General features: G+C 47.1%; 1 protein-coding gene and 1 long non-coding RNA gene across 4 annotated transcripts in view; one reads left to right on the plus strand and one right to left on the minus strand.

Moving 5' to 3' along the window:
* Rfx4 (regulatory factor X4) overlaps positions 1–19531 on the plus strand; it is a 158151-nt gene that overhangs the window by 12701 nt on the left and 125919 nt on the right. For 2 of the 3 annotated variants that reach the window (XM_052752924.1, XM_052752922.1), the window contains exon 2: positions 14742–14828. In XM_052752924.1, coding sequence (XP_052608884.1) covers positions 14742–14828 — 87 coding nt within the window. Of the gene's footprint in view, positions 1–7256; positions 7355–12178; positions 12190–14741; positions 14829–19531 lie in introns of those variants that run through there. The other variant, XM_052752925.1, reaches the window with a different exon arrangement.
* On the minus strand, positions 4090–14727 carry LOC128119589 (uncharacterized). Its single transcript, XR_008221583.1, has 3 exons — positions 12866–14727; positions 5709–9815; positions 4090–4780 (listed from the first exon to the last, which is right to left on the minus strand). It is a non-coding gene; the product is annotated as an uncharacterized LOC128119589 (long non-coding RNA).

A 19531-nucleotide genomic window follows, 5' to 3' on the forward strand; every position in this document is an offset into this window, starting at 1 on the left:
TGTTGGAGCTTACAGCTGGGTCAGTTGCTCGCTGCCTGCTTGGTGAATTTGGCATCTTACATACATCATTCAGGGCTTCGTACCTGTTTATGCTAGACAAGCTTTCACGTGGAAGAGGTTCAATATGAACACCTTGATGTCAAAATAAACTGCACGTTAAGTGTGTGATCGCAGGACAGGCAGGGTTGGCTCTGCATGCCTTTGAGTGACGACAATTGGCTTCACCCTGACAGGATGTGCGAGGCTGCTAAAGTACCCATTTCACAAGAGATTGTGAGCCTAACTAAAGGAGCACACAGAGGGGCTCTCACAGGACTTGGCAAACTGTAAATGGTGGATAAACAGCGTCATTCACTTTTCCTGGTAGTGGTGATTTCCAAGACAACCCCTCACCCCCAGGACCATATACAAACAAGTTTAAGAGTCTCCTTTTTTTTTCTACTGTGTGTTGTCTTTCATGATGCTGCCTCGTAAACCTGCGACCTGGAACAAGTTGTCATTCCCATTTGACACTCAGTGAAACCAAGGTTTAGAGGACTTCGTTCGTATGCACTGATTTACACAGCAAGTGTAACCCAAAGGTTGTGGCGTCAAAGTGGACACTGCTGTTTTTAGTTGTTGTTTTATTTTTTTAAAGGATTTATTTGTTTATTTTTTACGTGTGCTAGCCTATATGTTTATGTTTACCCCTTGCATGCAAGAAGAGGGTTTGGATCCCCTGGATCTGGAGTCACAGGCCGTTGTCAGCTGTCCCATGAGTGCAGGGAGCGGAACTCATTCTCTGGAAGAGCAGCCAGTGTTTCGTCTGAATCAGGCTACCTGCATATCAGTTAAGACCCCCGTCACCAGGGACAGGGCTGTTGGCTTCCCCACAACAGTTCCGTGGTCCTCATTCCATCCCATGGTGCTTTCAGCCACATGGGTGTAGAGGGCAGATACTTCCCTTGTAGGCATTGGCTTGTAACATCTTCCCTTGATCCCCATGCTTTCCCCAGAGCTCACTGTTACCTGTGCTGCGCCTGCGCAGTGAGCGGCACCTGCCATTGTCTGGTACACATTCAGAGCCAGTAGGCATTTACTTACCACAGAACTCCACCTTAAGACCGCAGAGACAGGGAGTCTCTGCTTGCCTTCTGGGGAGCTTGACTTGAGGCCTCATGGAGTCAAGTTCTGGATACTTAAACAACAAATGAACCCCTACTCTTCTGAGCACCTACTATGTGCCAAGCATGCCGCTGATGCTAATTCCTTTCTTCCCTTCTCTTCCTGTTCGTGTGGGTCTGCCGTCTTGTTGAGGGAGGAGCACATGAGTGAGGAACAGCCATTTCCTAGGGTGCTCAGATGATTTCTCCTGCCACAATAACCTCGGGGCAGATGGTTTTCACAGGAGGAAAATCAAGGCCCAGGAAATCCAGTAACTCGCCTGTAGCTGCAGAGTTTACCTCATCAACTGTAAGGGAAGGTTAGAATTGCTTTCCTGGTTTTGAAGGCCGAATTCTCTTCAGAATACCAAGAGATCTGAGGCCCAAACAGGGAAGATGACAGCAGGGAACTAAAGGGTACCTCAGCCACGCGCGTGCCGTAAAGACCACGGTGGCCAAGTCCGTTCTATGCCTCGTTCTACCCAATTCTCTCTCACTCTCACTCCAGGAGAGTTTTGGGATATGGTGCCCATTTTTCAGGTGAAGAAATTAAGTTCCAAGGATGTTGTTGAGCTGCTTATCCACGGTTACAGAGTAAGAAAGTCGGACTTGAATTTAGTAGTTTGGTTTCACAGTCTGTGTGCTCTTAACTGCTACATTGTCACGCACACAAGAAAGAAAAGGGAAGGAAGGAAGGAAAGAAGGAAGGAAGGAAGGAAGGAAGGAAGGAAGGAAGGAAGGAAGGAGGGAAGGAAGGAAGGAAAGGGAAGGAAGGAGGGAGGGAGGGAAGGAAAAGGTAGAGGAGAGGGAGGAAGCAAGGAGGAGGGAGGGAAAGAGGAAGACAGAAAGGAAGGAGCTGTTGGCATGAGCAAATACCGGGAATTGTTACCTCAATTCCGTCATTTTGTTCTAGAACTTGTTCAGAGCTGTGCAAAGCGCTCGCTCTGCATTGGCTGTGTCGGTTCTCACACGATACAGGCACATTAGTGTTTTCCATGAGGGGACACCTGGGTTTCGGGAAGTTCATTTGCCTCCAGGCCTGCAACCGGGCAGGGAGTGGTGAGACTAGAATTCCTCTGCAGCCACCAACTCCTCCTAGTCCTCTCCTGGGCGGGGTGTCCAGAAATAACATGGCAGAAAGAAAAGTGCTAGGTTCTCAGTAAATGTTACTGGTGTGAACTTGGAATGGACACTGGGTACGTGTGGCCCAGGGATGGATATGAAGAACAGAGCCACGGGAGACCCTCTGTGATGGAATGTTCAGAGGAAAAGAGAGATGACAGGTTCCTGGGGACACCTCTGCGGACACACGGACTGTAGCCTGGGCAGTAATGAAGACGAAGAAGTAGTTTCTAGAAGGCATGGTACTGTGGGCAGATAGGGGTCTCTTTCAGCATCAAAAATCCCAACATCTACAGCAGATGAGCAAGAAAGAAGGAAGGAAGCATTTCACCCAGAAGGATCTGTTTGTTGGTGGCCTGTCTCAGAAGTTCAAGTCCAGCTGAGTCTACTTGGGGACTATGGCCTGGGGTTTCAGGGCTATGAGCATCACCTGACAGAGCAATTGACAAGAAATCTAGACATGCTAGAAAGAAAAACCACTTAAAGACCACCAAGGATCTGACATTTCTGATTTTCTATGAGTTTTAACAATGTTGTAATGATAGACACTGAAAAATTTTTATAACTGCTGATGTTAGGTAGTGGTAGATGTGGCCCCCAGAAAAGAGGAGGGTGGAGAAATTTGTCCAGGCTGGGACTGTGGTTGTTTAACCCTCACGCTAGTCTCTGTTTATAGAGATCCGCTCTGACGTTGGACTTACCCCCCACAGGAGACAGGGTCGAGCTCCGTCCTCCTCCCTGGTCTCAGCACGTTTCTGTGAGTTGGTAACTGGACAAATATCACCAGTGCATCCTGGGAAGGGAAGAAGGTTCCTTGTTAATTCTTGCGCCATGAACATAATGACTTTGTGAGTCTCTCCTCCTGCTTTAGGGTTTATACTGAGAGTTCCTGAAACGGAAGCAAGTACAACGCACGGGCACTGTTTGGTTGGCAGGAGTCGGGCTCAGTCCCGCCCAGGGGCACACTAGTCACGTGTCTGTGTGGGTGACGCGTTACACCAGAGTCTGCATCTCAGTGGAATGTTCTTAGTTCTCCTTGGAGTTCTCTGTATGGGTTAGTGATGGGTGTGAGCACCAGTGTGGGATTTTCTTCTTTTGCCCAGCCCTTCCTTCCTTCCCCACCACATCTGTCCTGGGGCAGCAACCCTGTGGTGTTCCATGGCAAAGGATAGTTATGAATGGTCAAGCACAAAATCGTAAACTTAAAACATTATGAGGCTTTTTTTGTTCGTTGTTTGCTTTGTTTTGCAATTTTATTTGGGCAGGATAGGTGACAGTTACACACTTGTTGAAAGTAAACTGTAAATGACATCCTGTCTTAATGTCAAAAGATTGGACATGCCTGATAGACTTGTGCAGTTGACGTCCTCCCACGGGGACTGTGAAGTCTCAATTGGCCTTAATAAAGCTTCTCAATATTAAATGTGCCCAGTGTAGATAGTACCTGTCACAGTTACCCCCCATGACCTCCTCTTTCTCCAAGCCTCCCTTCTAAGGTCGTGTTTAGGCAGTGCCAGATGGTGATGCCACAGGTAATTTGGCTATCTCCCACTCTACTCAAAACTGCTGAAAGGTTCCCAACCAGCTACTGAACAAAGGCCAGACTCCTTAGCCAGCATTGATGGCAGAACCAGGCTGGGATGTGTGCAGGCCACAGCATCTCAGAGTGCCGGATAGAGCAGGCGCTGTACTTACGTGCAGAAGGAACGCCCTACTGAGTGTGAGCAGTGACTGCCAAGGTGCCTGTTAATTTTTTTATTATATTTTAGTGTGTGTGTGTGTGTGTGTGTGTGTGTGTGTGTGTGTGTGTGTGTGTGTGAAGTTCGTGTGTGGATGTCAATTTTGACATATAGAGGTCAGAGGACAACTTTCTTTTTTTCTTTTACTGAACATCGATTCTTCTCTCACATAATATATCCTAATTATGTTCTCCCCTCCCTCTGTGCCTCCCTGCTCCTCCCCATGTCCTCTCCCCTCCGGATCCACTCCCTTTCTGTCTTGCATTAGAACAGAACAGGCTTCTCAGAGATAAAGATAAAATGTACTAAGATAAAACAAAACCTATCACAGTCAAGTTGGAGCAGACAAACCAACAGGAGGAAAAGAGCCCAAGAGAAGGCACTAGAACCAGAGGCCCACTCAATCACATGCTCAGAAATCCCATAAAAACACTAAACTGGAAGCCATACTATAACACAGAGGACCTGATGCAGACCCGTGCAGGCCCTGTGTATGCTGCCTCAGCCTCTGTGAGTTCGTAAGAGTTTTGATCATGTTGATTAAGAGGGCCTTGTTCTCCTGGTGTCCTCTTTACCCTCTGGCTCTTATACTCTTTCTGCCTCCTCTTCCATGGGGTTTTCCGAGTTCTGACAGGAGGGATTTGATGGGGACATCCCATTTAGGGCTGAGTGTTTCAAGGTTTCTTACTCTCTGCATATTGTCTGCTGTTGGTCTGTGTCTGTTCCCATCTGCTGCAGGAGGAAGCTTCTCTGATGATGGCTGAGCAAGGCACTGATCTATGAGTATAGCAGAACATCATTAGAAATCATTTTTATCACTTACTAGTTTTTGTAAGACAAATAGTGTTGGGTTTTACTCTAGGCCCTCGGTCCCTGCGCCCTCTAGTCTCAGGTTCCCAGTCACCCAAGCAGCGTTGGGTGTGGGTTCCATCTTGTGGAATGGGCCTTAAATCAAAGCAGATGTTGGTTGTGACTCCCCCAAGCTTTGTGCCACCACTGCACTAGCATATCTTGTAGACAGGACAGATTGTAGATCAAAAGTTTTGTGGCTTGCTCAATGTTTGTGTTTCTCTTTAGGCAGCATGCAAAGAACCTTCCCAGGTCAAAGACTCTAGAATGTAGGGGAAGGCTCGATGTGGGCAACAGCTCCACTTCTCCATGTTCAATGAGTTACGTGGGTGTTGTCTTCAGCAATGGGGCTTTGCTGTCAGTTTGGGGAGAGCAACCCATTGTCTTAGCAACAGCCCTGGGTTGTTTGGGAATTCCCATAGGACCCCTTTGGCCAACATCTCAATTAGATGACACCCAATCCTAGTACTGGAAGCTTCTTTGGTCAGAAAAGATGGCCAGTTAGGACTCTGTCTTGCCCATTATTTGTGATTTCATTTAGATCACCTTCATATATGTATATATTTTAGGAAGTTTCTACTGTATTAGGTTTCCATACTACCCCTCAAATGCTCCTTAATTTAGCTGTGTCTCCCCATATTTCTTCCCTCAAACCTCTCTCCCCTCCACACTTGATCCTCCCATTCTACTGCCCCCAATCCATCCATAGTTATCCATTCTGTTTCTCTTTTCTAACAAGTCTAGCTGTACCCTCTAGTCCCTTACTCTATACCCTCCCTCTGTGGTCCTACAATTGTAGCTTGGTTATCATTGGCTAGTTATCACAGCTAGTATCCACATAAAAGCAGATACATACCTTATTTGTCTTCTGGGTCTGGGTTACCTCACTCAAGATGATTTTTCTCTACTTTCATTCATTTGCCTGCATACTGATGCATGATGTCACTTTTTAACAGCTGAGTAATACTCCATTGTGTGAATGTACATTTTCTTTATCCATTTTTTTTGGGTGAGGGACATTTAGATTGTTTCCAGTCTCTGCCTATTATGACTAGAACAGCAATGAACATGGTTGAGCAAGAGTCTTTGTTGTAGGATGAGGTGTCCTTTGGGATATGCCCAAGAGTGGAATAGCTGGATTGTGAGGTAGATCAATTCCCATCTTCCTGAGGAACAGCCACACTGATTTCCACAGTGATTGTACAAGCTGACACTCCCGCCAACAATGGATGAGTGTTCCTGTTACTCCACATCTGAGGACAACTTAAGAGTTGGTTCTCTCTGTCATGTGAGTCCTGGGAATTGAACTGGAGTCCTCAGGCTTTGCAGCAGGTACCTGTCTCCATGGCCCAGCCTGTCAGCTTCTTGAGTGTTGTCCTGCCTCAGGCACTTTACACATGCTGTTCCTTCAGGGACCCTCCCTTCCTCCCTCTTTGCTGTGTCCACAACTCTCCCCCTCTTTTCTGTGCCTACCACATTAACTCCTTAGCTGTCACTTGGTGTCACTTCCTCTAAGAAGATTCATGACACTTAAAATAGGTCAGTTGTGTGTTTTGTTTTGTTTTTTCATGTCCTGTGGTGCAGGGAGTTACATCTTTTATTGTATGATTATCTACAACCAAGTTAAAAACTCGAGCCTTCTGTGAAGATTCTGTGTCTGTGGTGTATGGCCAGCACCAGGCACATGATCCTCTACAGAGAGCTGACAGGTTAAGAGTGGGATGGATGAACATAAATTCCTTCATAGGCTCGCCTTTTGGAGCGCCTGTGGTTCAAGTCATCCTTGGAAAGCTGCAGAGAGAGTTCAGATGGCTTCTTAGAACATTGGGATAAATGTGAAGTTCTACCCTCGGCCACCAAGTCCCTGCATGCTCCAGCCCTTCCCTGTTGTTCTTCTGTGTCTCCCTCTCCCCCATTACAGTGGTCTCCTGGATCCTCCTCAGTCTCCAAGCCCACTTCCTGCCTTGGGCCTGTGCCCTCCAGCGTCACCTCCTCAGACCAGCAGTTAGTGTCCCTACTACCTAAAACAGTACCTCAGGCCCGTGTTATCCCATTCTGTGGCTCTTCCCACTCTTAATGCTCTGAAGTCATCTCCTTTGTCTGTTTGTCTGTCTGCACTGCAGGACCCAGGTCCTCTGAAGCCAGGACTTCTGGTCTGTTCATCACTGGATCTTTAGCTTAGCATAGCGTAGGCACCAATCAATGTTTGGTGAGCGTGGGAAAGAATGAAGGTAAACAAGAGGTAGGACTGTCTTTGTGGTACAGCCCCTTCCTGGATGGAACCCAGGGGCCCCTGGGCTAGGGCCTGTGGTGTTGCCATGGTAACCACTGACCTGGAGAGCCCTTTGGAGAGGCCACAGCTGCTGCCTCCTAGGGTCCAAATTCTCCTGTGTGTCCCCCACCAATGTGGAGCCAGGGAGGAGAAAAGAGAGACTGGGAGAGAATAATGAAGAGGAAAGCATGCCCTGGTGCTGGAGGTGATAGGCACAGGCCATGGCAACGGCATTTCTCTGGAAATGACCTGGGCTCTGGGGAAGGGACCTGAGGACAGGCCCTCCTTGACGGTCATCTGTGTGGCATATCAACCCTTTTAGGTAGTGTTTCTACAGTTGTGGGTTCCTAAAATAAGCCCCAGTGCAGTGTCCTGAAAGACTGCTTCTCCAGAGAGCATGAATAACACTTTCTATTAAAAACCTGGTGACACTTCCTGTCAGGCAGCCTTTTCTCAGGTATTGCATAAGACATTCCTGCTGTCACCAGTTCCTCAGAAGCGGAGCTCCGTGCCTCCTAGTAACACTCCTACTGACAGGCCTGGTGAGCCAGGCCTTTGCAAGCTGCTCCTAAGGCACCACCACACACCCATGTCCTTCCTACCATGTCCTTGGACCATAGATTGACGGACTCTCCACCTTTCCCAGAACCCACCTGGCCTTACACTGCTCTGTGCCCTCGTCTCTGACCGCAGCTCTCTTACCTAAAATGCCTCTCTTTCCTCCGTTACCTGAGTGCTGGTGAATTCTTGAGGGGTCAGCCAAACTCACTTGTCTGTGAGGCAGCCAGGCTGAGCTCGAAACTGTCTTCCCTCAGCCGCAGCATCTTCGTATACACGCTGCTTGTCTACGGAGGCCATGGGCCACGAGTCACAATGCTTGAAGTTAGACAGACCCGACGTGGCTCAGCCACTACCTGCCTGAGTTTCACTACCTGGACTCTCCCTGTCTGTCGGCCTTAGCTACCTTCTAGCAAATCAGAGTCAGTGGACTCTCTGCCTTGGTTTCTCTGAGGAGTAGAGACGAGGCTGGTGACACAGAGTAACTGGCATGTGGTGAACACTTGGTCACTGCTACAGTTCACACGCCCACTGACTGTCTGGTCTAGTCTGTGCTACAGTTCACATACCCACTGACTGTCTGGTCTAGTCTGTGCTACAGTTCACACGCCCACTGACTGTCTGGTCTAGTCTGTGCTACAGTTCACATGCCCACTGACTGTCTGGTCTAGTCTGTGCTACAGTTCACATACCCACTGACTGTCTGGTTTTGTCTGTGCTACAATTCACATGCCCACTGACTGTCTGGTCTTGTCTGTGCTACAGTTCACATGCCCACTGACTGTCTGGTCTTGTCTGTGCTACAGTTCACATGCCCACTGACTGTCTGGTCTTGTCTGTGCTACAGTTCACATGCCCACTGACTGTCTGGCCTTGTTTCTCACCAGTGTGTTCTTGGGTTCTGGGAGATGACACCTTCTCTATTTTCCTAGGATCCATGAGGCCAAGTGGTTGAAGTGCTTTGCCATGTCTGTTTCGGGGCATCTTTGGAGAACCCTGGTAGACAGGGATTCAGGAACCCATCACCACATAGCTAGTGAGTGGTGAGGCTGGGACTTGAACTCAAGTTCCCTAACCCTAAACCTTGCAATCTACCAAGACCTCTTCTGTCTTCCCTTCACCTTGTACCGACTATATCCCCCTTGATTCCTCCATGTCAGCTACCTGGACCTTAATTAGAACATGATGCTGCCTCTTCCGACTCCTCAAAGGGCTTGTTCCCTTGCTGACTTCTCTCTGCCCAAGTTCCTCTTCCTCTGAGGACTTTTCTGATAGAGGATCTCCCTGTCTGTCATTCCAGCTGCTGCCTTTTGTTCGTTTGTTTTTTGTTTTTTATTTGTTTGTTTTGGTTTTTATTAGTCACCCCTGCCGATTGGTTACTTAACTGTCCTTAGCTCTTGGGGACAAGCTATTGAACAAGGTGAATAAGGTTGTTACATTTTAAGGATGAGGAAAATAAATTATAGAAGGCAAATAAATAGGCCTTGAGGCCCTAGTCCACTGGAGAGAACTTGGGTTCTGGTTGAATAACTTCTATTAGAATTACAAGGAAGGTGAGCAGCAGTTATTTGTAAAGTGAAGGAGTAGATAGGAAATCTATGGTCCCCGTGAACAGGCTCTGCAAGCTCTGAGGAGTGTCTGGCTTTGACTGCCACTTTAATCAACTCCCCACATATATCGACATGTGTTTATGAGCAGAAGTCTAGGCCTGGGACATGCTGCCTCCTGGATGTGGCAACTTCCTACTACTTCCACAGCCCCCTAGGAATCCCAGTACTGTATGTGGATCTGCTCAGTCTCATCCTAGAAATGGAGAAAAATCACGGAAGTTTCCCAGTCTTTGAGCCAAGGTGAAGAGGCATGAAGGTCTATCTGTAAGCAAAGCTGGCTTAGCTCCTGGGAAGTGAAACTCACGGGCAGGCTCAGCTGCAGTGAGCCCAGGTGAAGGGAGTTGGTGCCACCCAGTAGCCCGAACTCACAGTCATCCTCAAATCCTTTGCAACATTTGCCACAGCTTGGTTTTCACTACAGGAAGTCATCGAGTGTGAGCGAAGAGCTCCTTCCTCTATGCTGGAACATAGTGCCGGGGTGGCAGCGCTGTTCACAGCTGGTCTTGCTTTATAGTTTCCATATCTATAAATAGAAGCACCAAAACATGGTGAGAACATTGTTCTGAGGTTTAACTTAGACCAATATATGACAATGCCTTCTTGAGTGACACTTGGCCCATGGTAGGTGGGAAGGAATGTACCCAACAGTGTTTGTTTAGTGTGCGCAACATTTCTGGGGCCAGGCATAGCATGCAGCTGGGTTCAAAACGGTGAACAGAAGCTGGGGTACATGCCTGGAATCCCGCATACAGGAGGTGAGAGGATTGAAAATTAGAGGCCAGCCTGGGCTACATCATGAGACCTTGTCCAAAAAAAGGGAGGAGGCTAGAGAGGTGAACCAACAGTTAAGAGCACTTCTTGCTCTTTCAGAGGACCTGGGTTTGGTTCCCAGCACCCTTATGGTGGTTCACAGCCATCAGTAACTGTAGTCCCACCGGATGTGACCTCTGAGGGCACCGGGCACACATGTGATATATATACTTATGGGCAGGGAAAACATTCAGAGACATCAAACAAATCTAAAGGTTCTTTTGAAGATGGAGAATAGAACTTCAAAGGGTCCTCGCCTCAGGAGTTCAGGAGATAACGTCTGCTTTGCTCTGAGATGGCCGCAGAGGCTGAAAACCAGTCTTGCTCCTGTTTTTGTTACACACAGCTTTTCTCTAGTACAGCTTCTTACAACAAAAAGGGATACTTGTTGAGTTTTGCTTTTTCTAAGTTGGGAGGTGGCCTTTGATGTGCTGTGCTTTTCATGGTCTCCACGATGAAGAAGATTAGGGAGTCTTGCAGCTGTGTGGACAGATCTTCTTATAAGCCACACATTCTTTGACATGGCAGGAATGCAGCATGTACTGGGGCAAGGCTGGGCACTGTATGCTTGATTCTAGTGGGGAGTCGGAAGAAAGAAGCAAACGCACTCCGCTCCTGCGTTGTGTGAGCTCTGAGCTGATGAGCCTGCCACACCTGACAAAGGCTGACAGGGAAATAGGCAAGCGGGTTTAGCAAAAAGTTGTCATGTGTAGGTAGTGTTAGCAGAAGTTCTGACACAAGTCAGGTTGTGCTTGAGGCTGCAGCCCTGGCGCTGTCTGGGTGCCGTGTGGGATGCAGGAGAAGGAGGCTCAGCCCACACTTAGAGTACTGAGGCTATGACCTTTGGGTGGTGGTCCTGACCTCTGCCAGCTGGGTGACTGTGACAAATCATCTAACCTCTCTCTCTAAGTTTTAGCTTTCTTACCTCAAAAACGTGCTTCTCTCTCTCCTTGCCCCCCGTCTCTGTTGGTAGAGTATGGATGTGGGTGCCAGAGGTTCGCCACCTTCATTTTTGAGATAGCATCTCTCATTAACCCTGGAGCTCACTGATTTGGCTCCAGGGTGCGTCCTTTGTCTGGCTCCCCAGCACTGGGCTGACAGGCATGCTCTCACGCCCAGCTTCTTACGTGGGTGTGAGGAATCTAAACGCAGGGTCTCACACTTTCTCACTTCACCCACTGAACTGGCTCCCCAGCCCTAAAATGTGCCCCTAACAACTCCTAGTTCATCAGTTGTCACGATGATCCATAGCCCGATTTGACAGTGTGGAACATGTCACAGGCATTCCATACAGGCTGGCCTTTGTTACTGAATCCTATACTACAGAGGTAGATAAGCAAAGGGCCTCATTGAAATTCAGTATGTATGCCGTTCTGGTTGAGAATGGCAAACTTCAAGCTGTCCCAACCACCCAGTCTGGACTGCAAGACTCTTGGAAGCATGGACTCCCCAAGTGTTCCCCCCCCCCCAGTCTGGAGCCATCGAGCTGACTCTGTTTGCCAGGTGTTCCCAAGGACATTGACTAAAAGATGTTTAGAACCTGGACAGCGACAAAGCAGGAGAAATTTCTTCCAAGAAATAACTGAAATAAGTGACCTTGGACCAGAACATAGAGAGGTGACGTTGCTTTCCCATCTCCGCCCGGAGTCAGAGAGACTGGTTTATTTTGAGTGTTCCCTGGAAGAGAGTGGAGAACAGCCTGGCTACAGACACACTCTGCTTGGGGTCAGAGGGAGCCGGGGTGTGCAACAGTAGGCAGAAAACTCCATGACATCTCGAGTCTCTTCTTGTCATGGCCCTTTTGACTGTCCCTGTCCTTGAGCTAGGCTTTCATCCATCTCTGGTGCTGGGACTGAGCCACAACAGGAGAACAGGAGAGGAAAATTCTTGCTTGACTTGTGACATGGTGGCCAGGGGCTGGGCCGTTCTGGCCCACCTGGTATGGAGAACAGGCTCCTCCCTGATGTTGCCAAGTTTTTCAGAACACCTCTCTTATTGCAGGGGTTTCTCATGGCTGGACCAGGCCCTCCCAAGGTTAACAGGACTGACGGGTATAATCTAGTAAGTGACAGCAAGACGCTCCCTTGGTTCCTAGTCTCATGAAAGGGAGAAGGAAGGGTATGCGTGCGTGCGTGCGTGCGTGTGTGTGTGTGTGTGTGTGTGTGTGTGTGTATGTGTGCCTCCACGCACATGAGAGTAGCTGGGTGTGTGTCCTTACCTGAGAATCAGGGATAAGCCCAGAACAATAGCACTGCTCTCTTTCTGTCTCTCTGTCTCTCTGTCTGTGTGTGTGTGTGTGTGTGTGTGTGTGTGTGTGTGTGTGTGTGTGAAAATTCATGTGCATATTCGTGTGTGTACATTCCTACAGAGAGCAGAGAGCATCTTCAAGTGCCACCCCTCAGGCCTAGTTTCTGAGGCAGGGTGCCACTGTCTTGAAGGTCATATAGTAAATGAGGCTAGCCTGTCTGCAAGCCCAGAGATCTGCTGCCTCTGCCTCACCAGAGCCAGGATTATAAGCATGTGCCACCTCACTGAGCTCAGGCCCTCGTGTTTGCCGTACTGAGCCATTTTCCCAGCTCCAGATACCGTCTGTGGTGGTGCAGTTTGATGGAGAAGGATGCCATCATGGTCAGCCATGGGCGCTGCCAGGGAACTGTGTCAGGGCTAGAAGTGAGGAAGTCACAGTGGCAGCATGCTGGGCAAGGCTGGAAAGGGTCCGAGAGACCCATTTGCTTTGGGATATAATGTTTAGCAAACACCCACCTTGCACGCCCCAGCTTTGAAGCGTTACAAGCTTCTGGCATCCCTGCCATGCGTTTGAGCTTTGTGTCCTGTGATTCCAGCTTCTGCACTCCTCGGGATTGCTCGGAAACACCAGATCTCCATATCCTCTCAACAAGCTGGCCTTTGTTCCTCTCCTTGGATGTCCTCCCCCTACTTGTGTGTAATTTTGGAAACAGCTTTTAAAAGAGCATTTGGTTGGGTCATCACCACACCACAGAACAAAACCCAGCTCTTCGCCCTGCTGCTTGCTCTCGCTCCGTTCTCACTTTGTGAAGCATGCTCACCTGCCCAGCTTCCTTAGACAGCTTGTGACCTAAGGCACTCACTAGAGATTTCTTCCTCAGCTTTTGGAAGTACAAGGATTCACATTACTGAGCCTCCCTCTAAGTCCCAAATGCTTTCTAGGAAAAACAGAGACTAAAATCCTTGCATCTGAGAGTGATTTTGAGAACTGGATAAGGTTCTCAAAGAGAATGGTAAGATAGGACATGCCAGCCTCCACATTATGAAGGCAATGAAGGCCAGGGGTGGTGGTGGTGCACACCTGCAATCCTGACATGAGGTGCCGAGGCAGGGGCATCCCCAGTAGGAGTTACATAGTGACTCCAAGGACAAAATGGGCTGCATTTTGAGACCATCTCAATAGAAAAGAAAAGAAGGTGGAGAAAGAAATAAGAGTATTTAACAACCGCCAGCCCTGGCCGAGGGCCACATATGTGTGTGAAATCACACCGTGAAGAATACAGAATTCTGTGGGGAAATTACGTTTAGGAAGACAAGGCTCAGAAACAGTCACTGACACATAGAATTATAATCACAAACAGTAGCACAGCTTGGCACAGTCTTGATCATTCAGACTGTACCAGTGCAGAGGCCTGGGGATTGATTGCCTTTGCAAGCAGGTGTCGGAAAGTGGACTTACTGTGGTTTGTTGTGAAGTACTAGAAAGTGAGTCCTCTAGGCAGAGGTGACATGCTTTGAGTATCTCTAAGTAGCTGGTGATGTTTGAGGCGAGAGCTTTTGCATATCCTTCTGGACTCTGCTCAGCTGTTTTCTTCCTTCATCTAAGTGTTGCAGAAGAAATGGAGCCCAAGGAAACACAGATTCAGCACCATGTTCCAACTCTTCTCTCTGAGGTCATTTGCACTGGACTATGTTGTGCTCAAAGGGGGCAAGTGATTGTATGTAGCTGATGTTGTTGAATGATTGGATGAATGGGGGTGTTCTAGAAAAATGGAATAAGAATTATGCTATATTATGAAAAATAGACCCCTGATTAACTTTTGGAATTGGATAGAAAACCATAGTCCTTTAGATTTTCAAAGTGTTTCATAGACACTCTGGTATCTTAGATTTCCCTCTCACTCTACTTGGAAGAGTCCCCCTTTGGGGACCAGCTGACAAAGGAGGTGACTGCCAGGTTCCCTGTCCTCCTCCACTTCAACCAGATTCCCTGAGGTTTGTTTTATTTGAAGAAAAGAGTCTCTGACTGACAGATAAGTTTGCAAAGCATGACCAGTTGATCAAACTATGGTTTACAAGGCACGTCTCAGGAATGTATGTCATTATAAAGAAAGATGATCCTTAGTTGGTAGTACTAGGCTTCGAGTGTTCTAGAATTGATAGATTTTGATCAAGAAATCTTCAAGTGGGTCTTCAAATGGCCATGTTTCCTCCAAGCTACTCAGCGACTTAGTAGCCATGGTGTACACAGAGCTCCACGGACAGTCCATTTCTGGTCCAGGCTGACCTGTAGGAAAGTTCATGGTCATGTTCTCTAACGGGTTTGTTATGCTCCTGTCTACTACGAACAGCAGTTCTGTGATTGACTTTTTATTTATTTTTTCTTCTGTAGAGAGCTGGATTGAAAGATGTCTCAATGAGAGCGAGAACAAACGCTATCCCAGCCACACATCTTTGGGGAATGTGTCTAATGACGAAAGTAAGTCTTGAATCTTATTCCTTTATGACAGCCCAGACGAGGCCAGGGTCCTGATGGGATTGGGGGCACTTCTGGTTTACTAGTCTAGGGCAAACCACCTGAAACAAGACAGACTCCAACCAGGAATGTTCTGTAGAGAGAGTGGAATCCAGTCATGTGTGCATTGAAATCTGGGTCAGAGAAACCCCTGTTTGCAGTTTACACACCTGTCTTCCACAGTGGATCTTCTAGGCTGGGTCACCACAGATCCCACCAGAGTGATGCCGTAATTGTGCAAATGCAGACCCTGAAGGGGAGAACACTCTCTGTATCCAATGTTAATGTAGTTGGGTTATAGGTTACGGCTTTAGAACGACAAATGCCCTTGCTATTGGAAAGTCCAAATGTCATCTGGACCTCAACTAGGAACTGAGGTTAATTGCAGGATGTAAATTCCCACATTTACACCTCTCCTCAAGCTGTGACAGGCCTCCTGAGTGCCTTAGAGTTAAGGACCTGTATGATCACCATCAGCACTAAAAGGGAGTGCAGCCCACTCTATCACACCTGCTGATCACAAGTAGCTTCTCCTTTGGGTGTGATGCTGTCTGAGGTCAGTTTTCTCTAAGCCTAGACTGGGACCACCCTGCCACCAGCTATCAGGACACTCCTTAAATTGGTGCTGGGTTTTTTTTTTTTTTTTTTTTTTGGTTTTTTTTCGAGACCGGGTTTCTCTGTGTAGCTTTGCTCCTTTCCTGGAACTCGCTTTGGAGACCAGGCTGGCCTCGAACTCACAGAGATCCGCCTGACTCTGCCTCCCAAGTGCTGGGATTAAAGGCGTGTGCCACCACCACCTGGCAGGTGCTGTTTATTGTGTTGAGGTAGTTTCCTCCTATTCCCAATCCTCTGAGTGATTACTTTTTATCATAAAGTGTTTAATTTCATCAAGTGTTTCCTTCTGTGTCAATTAATATGATCATACACTTCTTTTCTCTTATGTTAATGTGGTATATTAATTACATTCATCTTTATATGCTGACCGTCTTTGCGCTCAAACATTTGATCCAGCTTAGCCATTGCAGAGTGCTCTGATTCTGGCATTTTTACATGTTCTCCATCCTAGTTGCCAGTGTTTTGTTGGGTGTGTTTGCATCGGTACTCACCAGAGCTGCTGGTCTGTAGTTTTCTTTTTCTTACAGTGTCTCAGTCTGGCTTTGATGCCGTGGTGTGGTGATTTTGAGCTTGGAAATGTGCCTGCCTCTTCCATTTTTTATGGGATTTAGGAAGATTGGTGCTCTGAACATTCCTGTGTCTTTGGTGGACTCAGGCACTCATTTCTGCTGCGTTTGTCACAGGACAAATGTATATTTAGTCTTAGTAGACGGTTATGTGCAGCTTTCTAAGGTAGCTGAGCCGATGCAGACTCCCAGATGTAGCAGAGGCTTCTGGTGGCTTCCCTGCCAGCTTTTGTTGTACCCATGCATTTCCATCCTAGCTGTTCACATGAGTGCATGTTATTACTGTGCTTTTAATTTGCAATTCTTGGATACCTAGAGAGTATCTTACCATATGCTTACTATTCCACAGCCTGCTCATGTCTTCTGCCTGAGTGTTTTTAAAATCATGTTGTCTTCCTACACTCTATCTAGGGGGATTTGCCAGGTAAAAGTAGTGTAAATACCTTTTCTCCATTTGTGGCTTGCCTTTCCACTCTGTGTGTGTGCACATGCATGCACATGTCTGTGCATGTAGGTATACATATGTTTGTGGGTACACATGTATATGCATGGAAGCCAAAGTCAACCTCTGGTGATTTGAAGGAGCTGCCCACCCTGGTTTTTGAGACAGGGTCTCTCTTTGGCCTAGAACTTGCCTGAGTAGGCCCCAGAGAACCGCCTCTCTCTACCTCGCCTGCACTGGGATTACAAGCGCCCTCCCCACGCCTGGCTTTTCTCATGGGTTCTGGGACTCAGACAAGCACTTGATTGGCTGAGTCTTCTCCACACCCCCTTTCATTCTCCTAATGTTAACTTTGGACGACTTGAACTTCTTAATTGTTGGCTTTTTTTTTAGCATTCATTTATTTTGTGTGTAAGTAGTTTGGGGGTAGGTAGGTGATGCCTGCTGTGGCACACAGTTAGAAGCCTGAGAACGTATTTGCAGAGTTAACTTTCTCCATGTGGATCCCAGGGATGGAACAAGTGCCTTGGCCCATTGAGCCATCTCCACAGTTTCCAGAAGTAATAAAACAATGGTTTTCTCTTACAGTTAGTGCTTTCTGAGTTGAGAGAATTTGCTTATCCCAAGGTCATGAAGATTTGTTGTTATATAGAATTTTATTATTTTCCCTTTACATCAACCACCCATCTGGAATTTTTGCATGTAAGTGTGAAGGAGATGTCAGAGTTCTTTTTCTATCAGTAATTTTCAACAGACAGAGGTCCGTTTCTGGAGAAGACTATCCTTTGCCCACTGACAGGGTTCCTTTGTCAGGAACTGAAGGTCATATGGCAGGGATCCGGGTCTGCAGTTACATTCTGCACTATTGTTCTGTCTGTCTGTCTTGAGTGTCACACTGTCTTTGTTACTGCACCTTTATAAGTCGAGGTGACTGCTAACAAAGACCTTATGATATTCTCCTTTGATTTTTGTTTCTCTGGGGACAGGGTCTCCCTGCTCAAGTAAGGTGTGTTTGGCACTCAGCGTGTAACCCAGGCTGGTCTCAGACTTGTGGTCTCTTGCACCTGCCCCAGTATAAAAGTTACTACAGGCCTCACCAGGCCTCATTTTTTTCTTCTTTACTATTATTTTGGATAATCTACATTCTTTTGTTTGTTTATTTGTTTGTTTTGTTTTATTTTGTTTTGTTTTTCGAGACAGGGTTTCTCTGTATAGCTTTGGAGCCTTTCCTGGAACTCACTCTGTAGACCAGGCTGGCCTTGAACTCACAGAGACCCACCTGACTCTGCCTCCCGAGTGCTGGGATTAAAGGCGTGCACCACCGCCACCCGGCTGGATAATCTACATTCTTACAAATCCATATAGACTTTAGAATCAGCTGGTGATTTTTTACATCTCAGGGGGGGGGGAACCTACTAAGATTAAAAAAATAGAATTTTATTAAATCTATTAAAAAGGTGGGGAGGCAGGGCCTTCAAGAGATGGCTCAGCAGTTAAGATCATCATTCCAGATGACGGACTGCTCACAACAGCTGTCTGTAACTCCAGCTACAGGAATCTGGTGCCTCTTCTGGCCTCCTCACCACACCAGCACACACGTGGTGCACAGACATACATGTAGGCATACACAGATACACATGAAATAAAGATAAATATGTTTGTTAAAAGTTTGGGAAAACCAGCCAGACATGGTGGTGCACGCCTTTAATCTGAGCACTCGGGAGGCAGAGGCAGGCAGATCTGTTAGTACAAGGCCAGCCTGGGCTACACAGAAAAACCCTGCCTCAAAAAACAAAACAACAGCAAAAAAAAATAAATAAATAAAGGGAAAAACCAACCTCTTAGCAATCTTGAATTTTTCAGATTTAAGAATTTTTAAGTATGTGCCATATCTGGTCTCTATACTTAGATCATCTTTAGTTTTTCCCGGAAGTGGTCTATGCGCTTCAGTGGGGCGGCTTTACACACCTTGCTTTAGATTATTCCTAGGTGGTTTTTAGTGTTACTGTAAGCACTATTACTTCTTCTAATTACTGTTCACTAGCACACCAGAGTGTCATTGCTTTGTTGGGAACAAATAATTGACTTATAAATTTGCTTTTGGGGGTTGCTCAAGGTCAAACCCAGGGTCACACACATGCTAGGCCAGCACTCTACTACTGAGCCCTTGAGGATGTGAGACACTCTAGGATGACCTGAAACTTGCCATCCTCTTGGCCCTCTTCCTTCGTCCTGGGTCACACGGATACCCCTCTATGCCCCACAGCATTGTCTGAGTGTCGTATGCTCGTAATCATGTCACCCAAGGACAATGATAGTGTTTCTTTGTCTTTATCATCTCTACGTTAAAAAAGATTATTTTATTTTATTACATTTATTGTTTAGTGTATACTGGAGTGTTCCACAGTGGGGATGTGGTGGTCAGAGGACAACTTTTTGGAGTTGGCTCGCTCTTTCCACCATGTGAGTCCTGAGGACTGAACTTAGATTGCCAGGTTGGAAGCAAGTGCCCTCACCTGCTGAGTCCTCTCAGCAGCCCAGTCTCCATGATTTTCTTTCTTTCCTGTGCCTTGGTGCACTCACTGGGACCCTTCAGGGATGCTGTGCTGAAGAGGTGAGCGAGGACATCCTTGTCCTGCCCCCAGCCTAACACTTAGGAGTTTTCAGTGAGTCTCTACATCACATTTCTCTCCTTTTTTTCTGTTAGCATTGTGGATTACATTGATCATTGATTTTTGTATTCCTTGAATAAACCATACTTGGCCAGAAGTTTCAACTTTCGGAGGACACATTTCTGGGTTACACCAATTACTATTCTGTGAGGGATGTGGCCTCTACGTTGGTGACATTTATTGGTCTGTGATTTTTAGTACTTGGAATGTCCTTATCAGGTTTCTGTGTGAAACTTGTGGAAGTCTTATAACAGTGTGTGAAGCTTCTATTTTTCCATTCGTTTTGGAAAGCTAGTAAGAGATTGGCTTCCTTCTTAACTATTTGGAAGAATTCAACATGGACGAAGTCTTCTGGGTTTTCCTTTGAAGGAG

This window comes from Peromyscus californicus, unplaced genomic scaffold (genome assembly GCF_007827085.1).
Source record: "Peromyscus californicus insignis strain IS unplaced genomic scaffold, ASM782708v3 Scaffold_24__1_contigs__length_46423439, whole genome shotgun sequence".
In the NCBI taxonomy this organism is placed as follows: domain Eukaryota; kingdom Metazoa; phylum Chordata; class Mammalia; order Rodentia; family Cricetidae; genus Peromyscus; species Peromyscus californicus.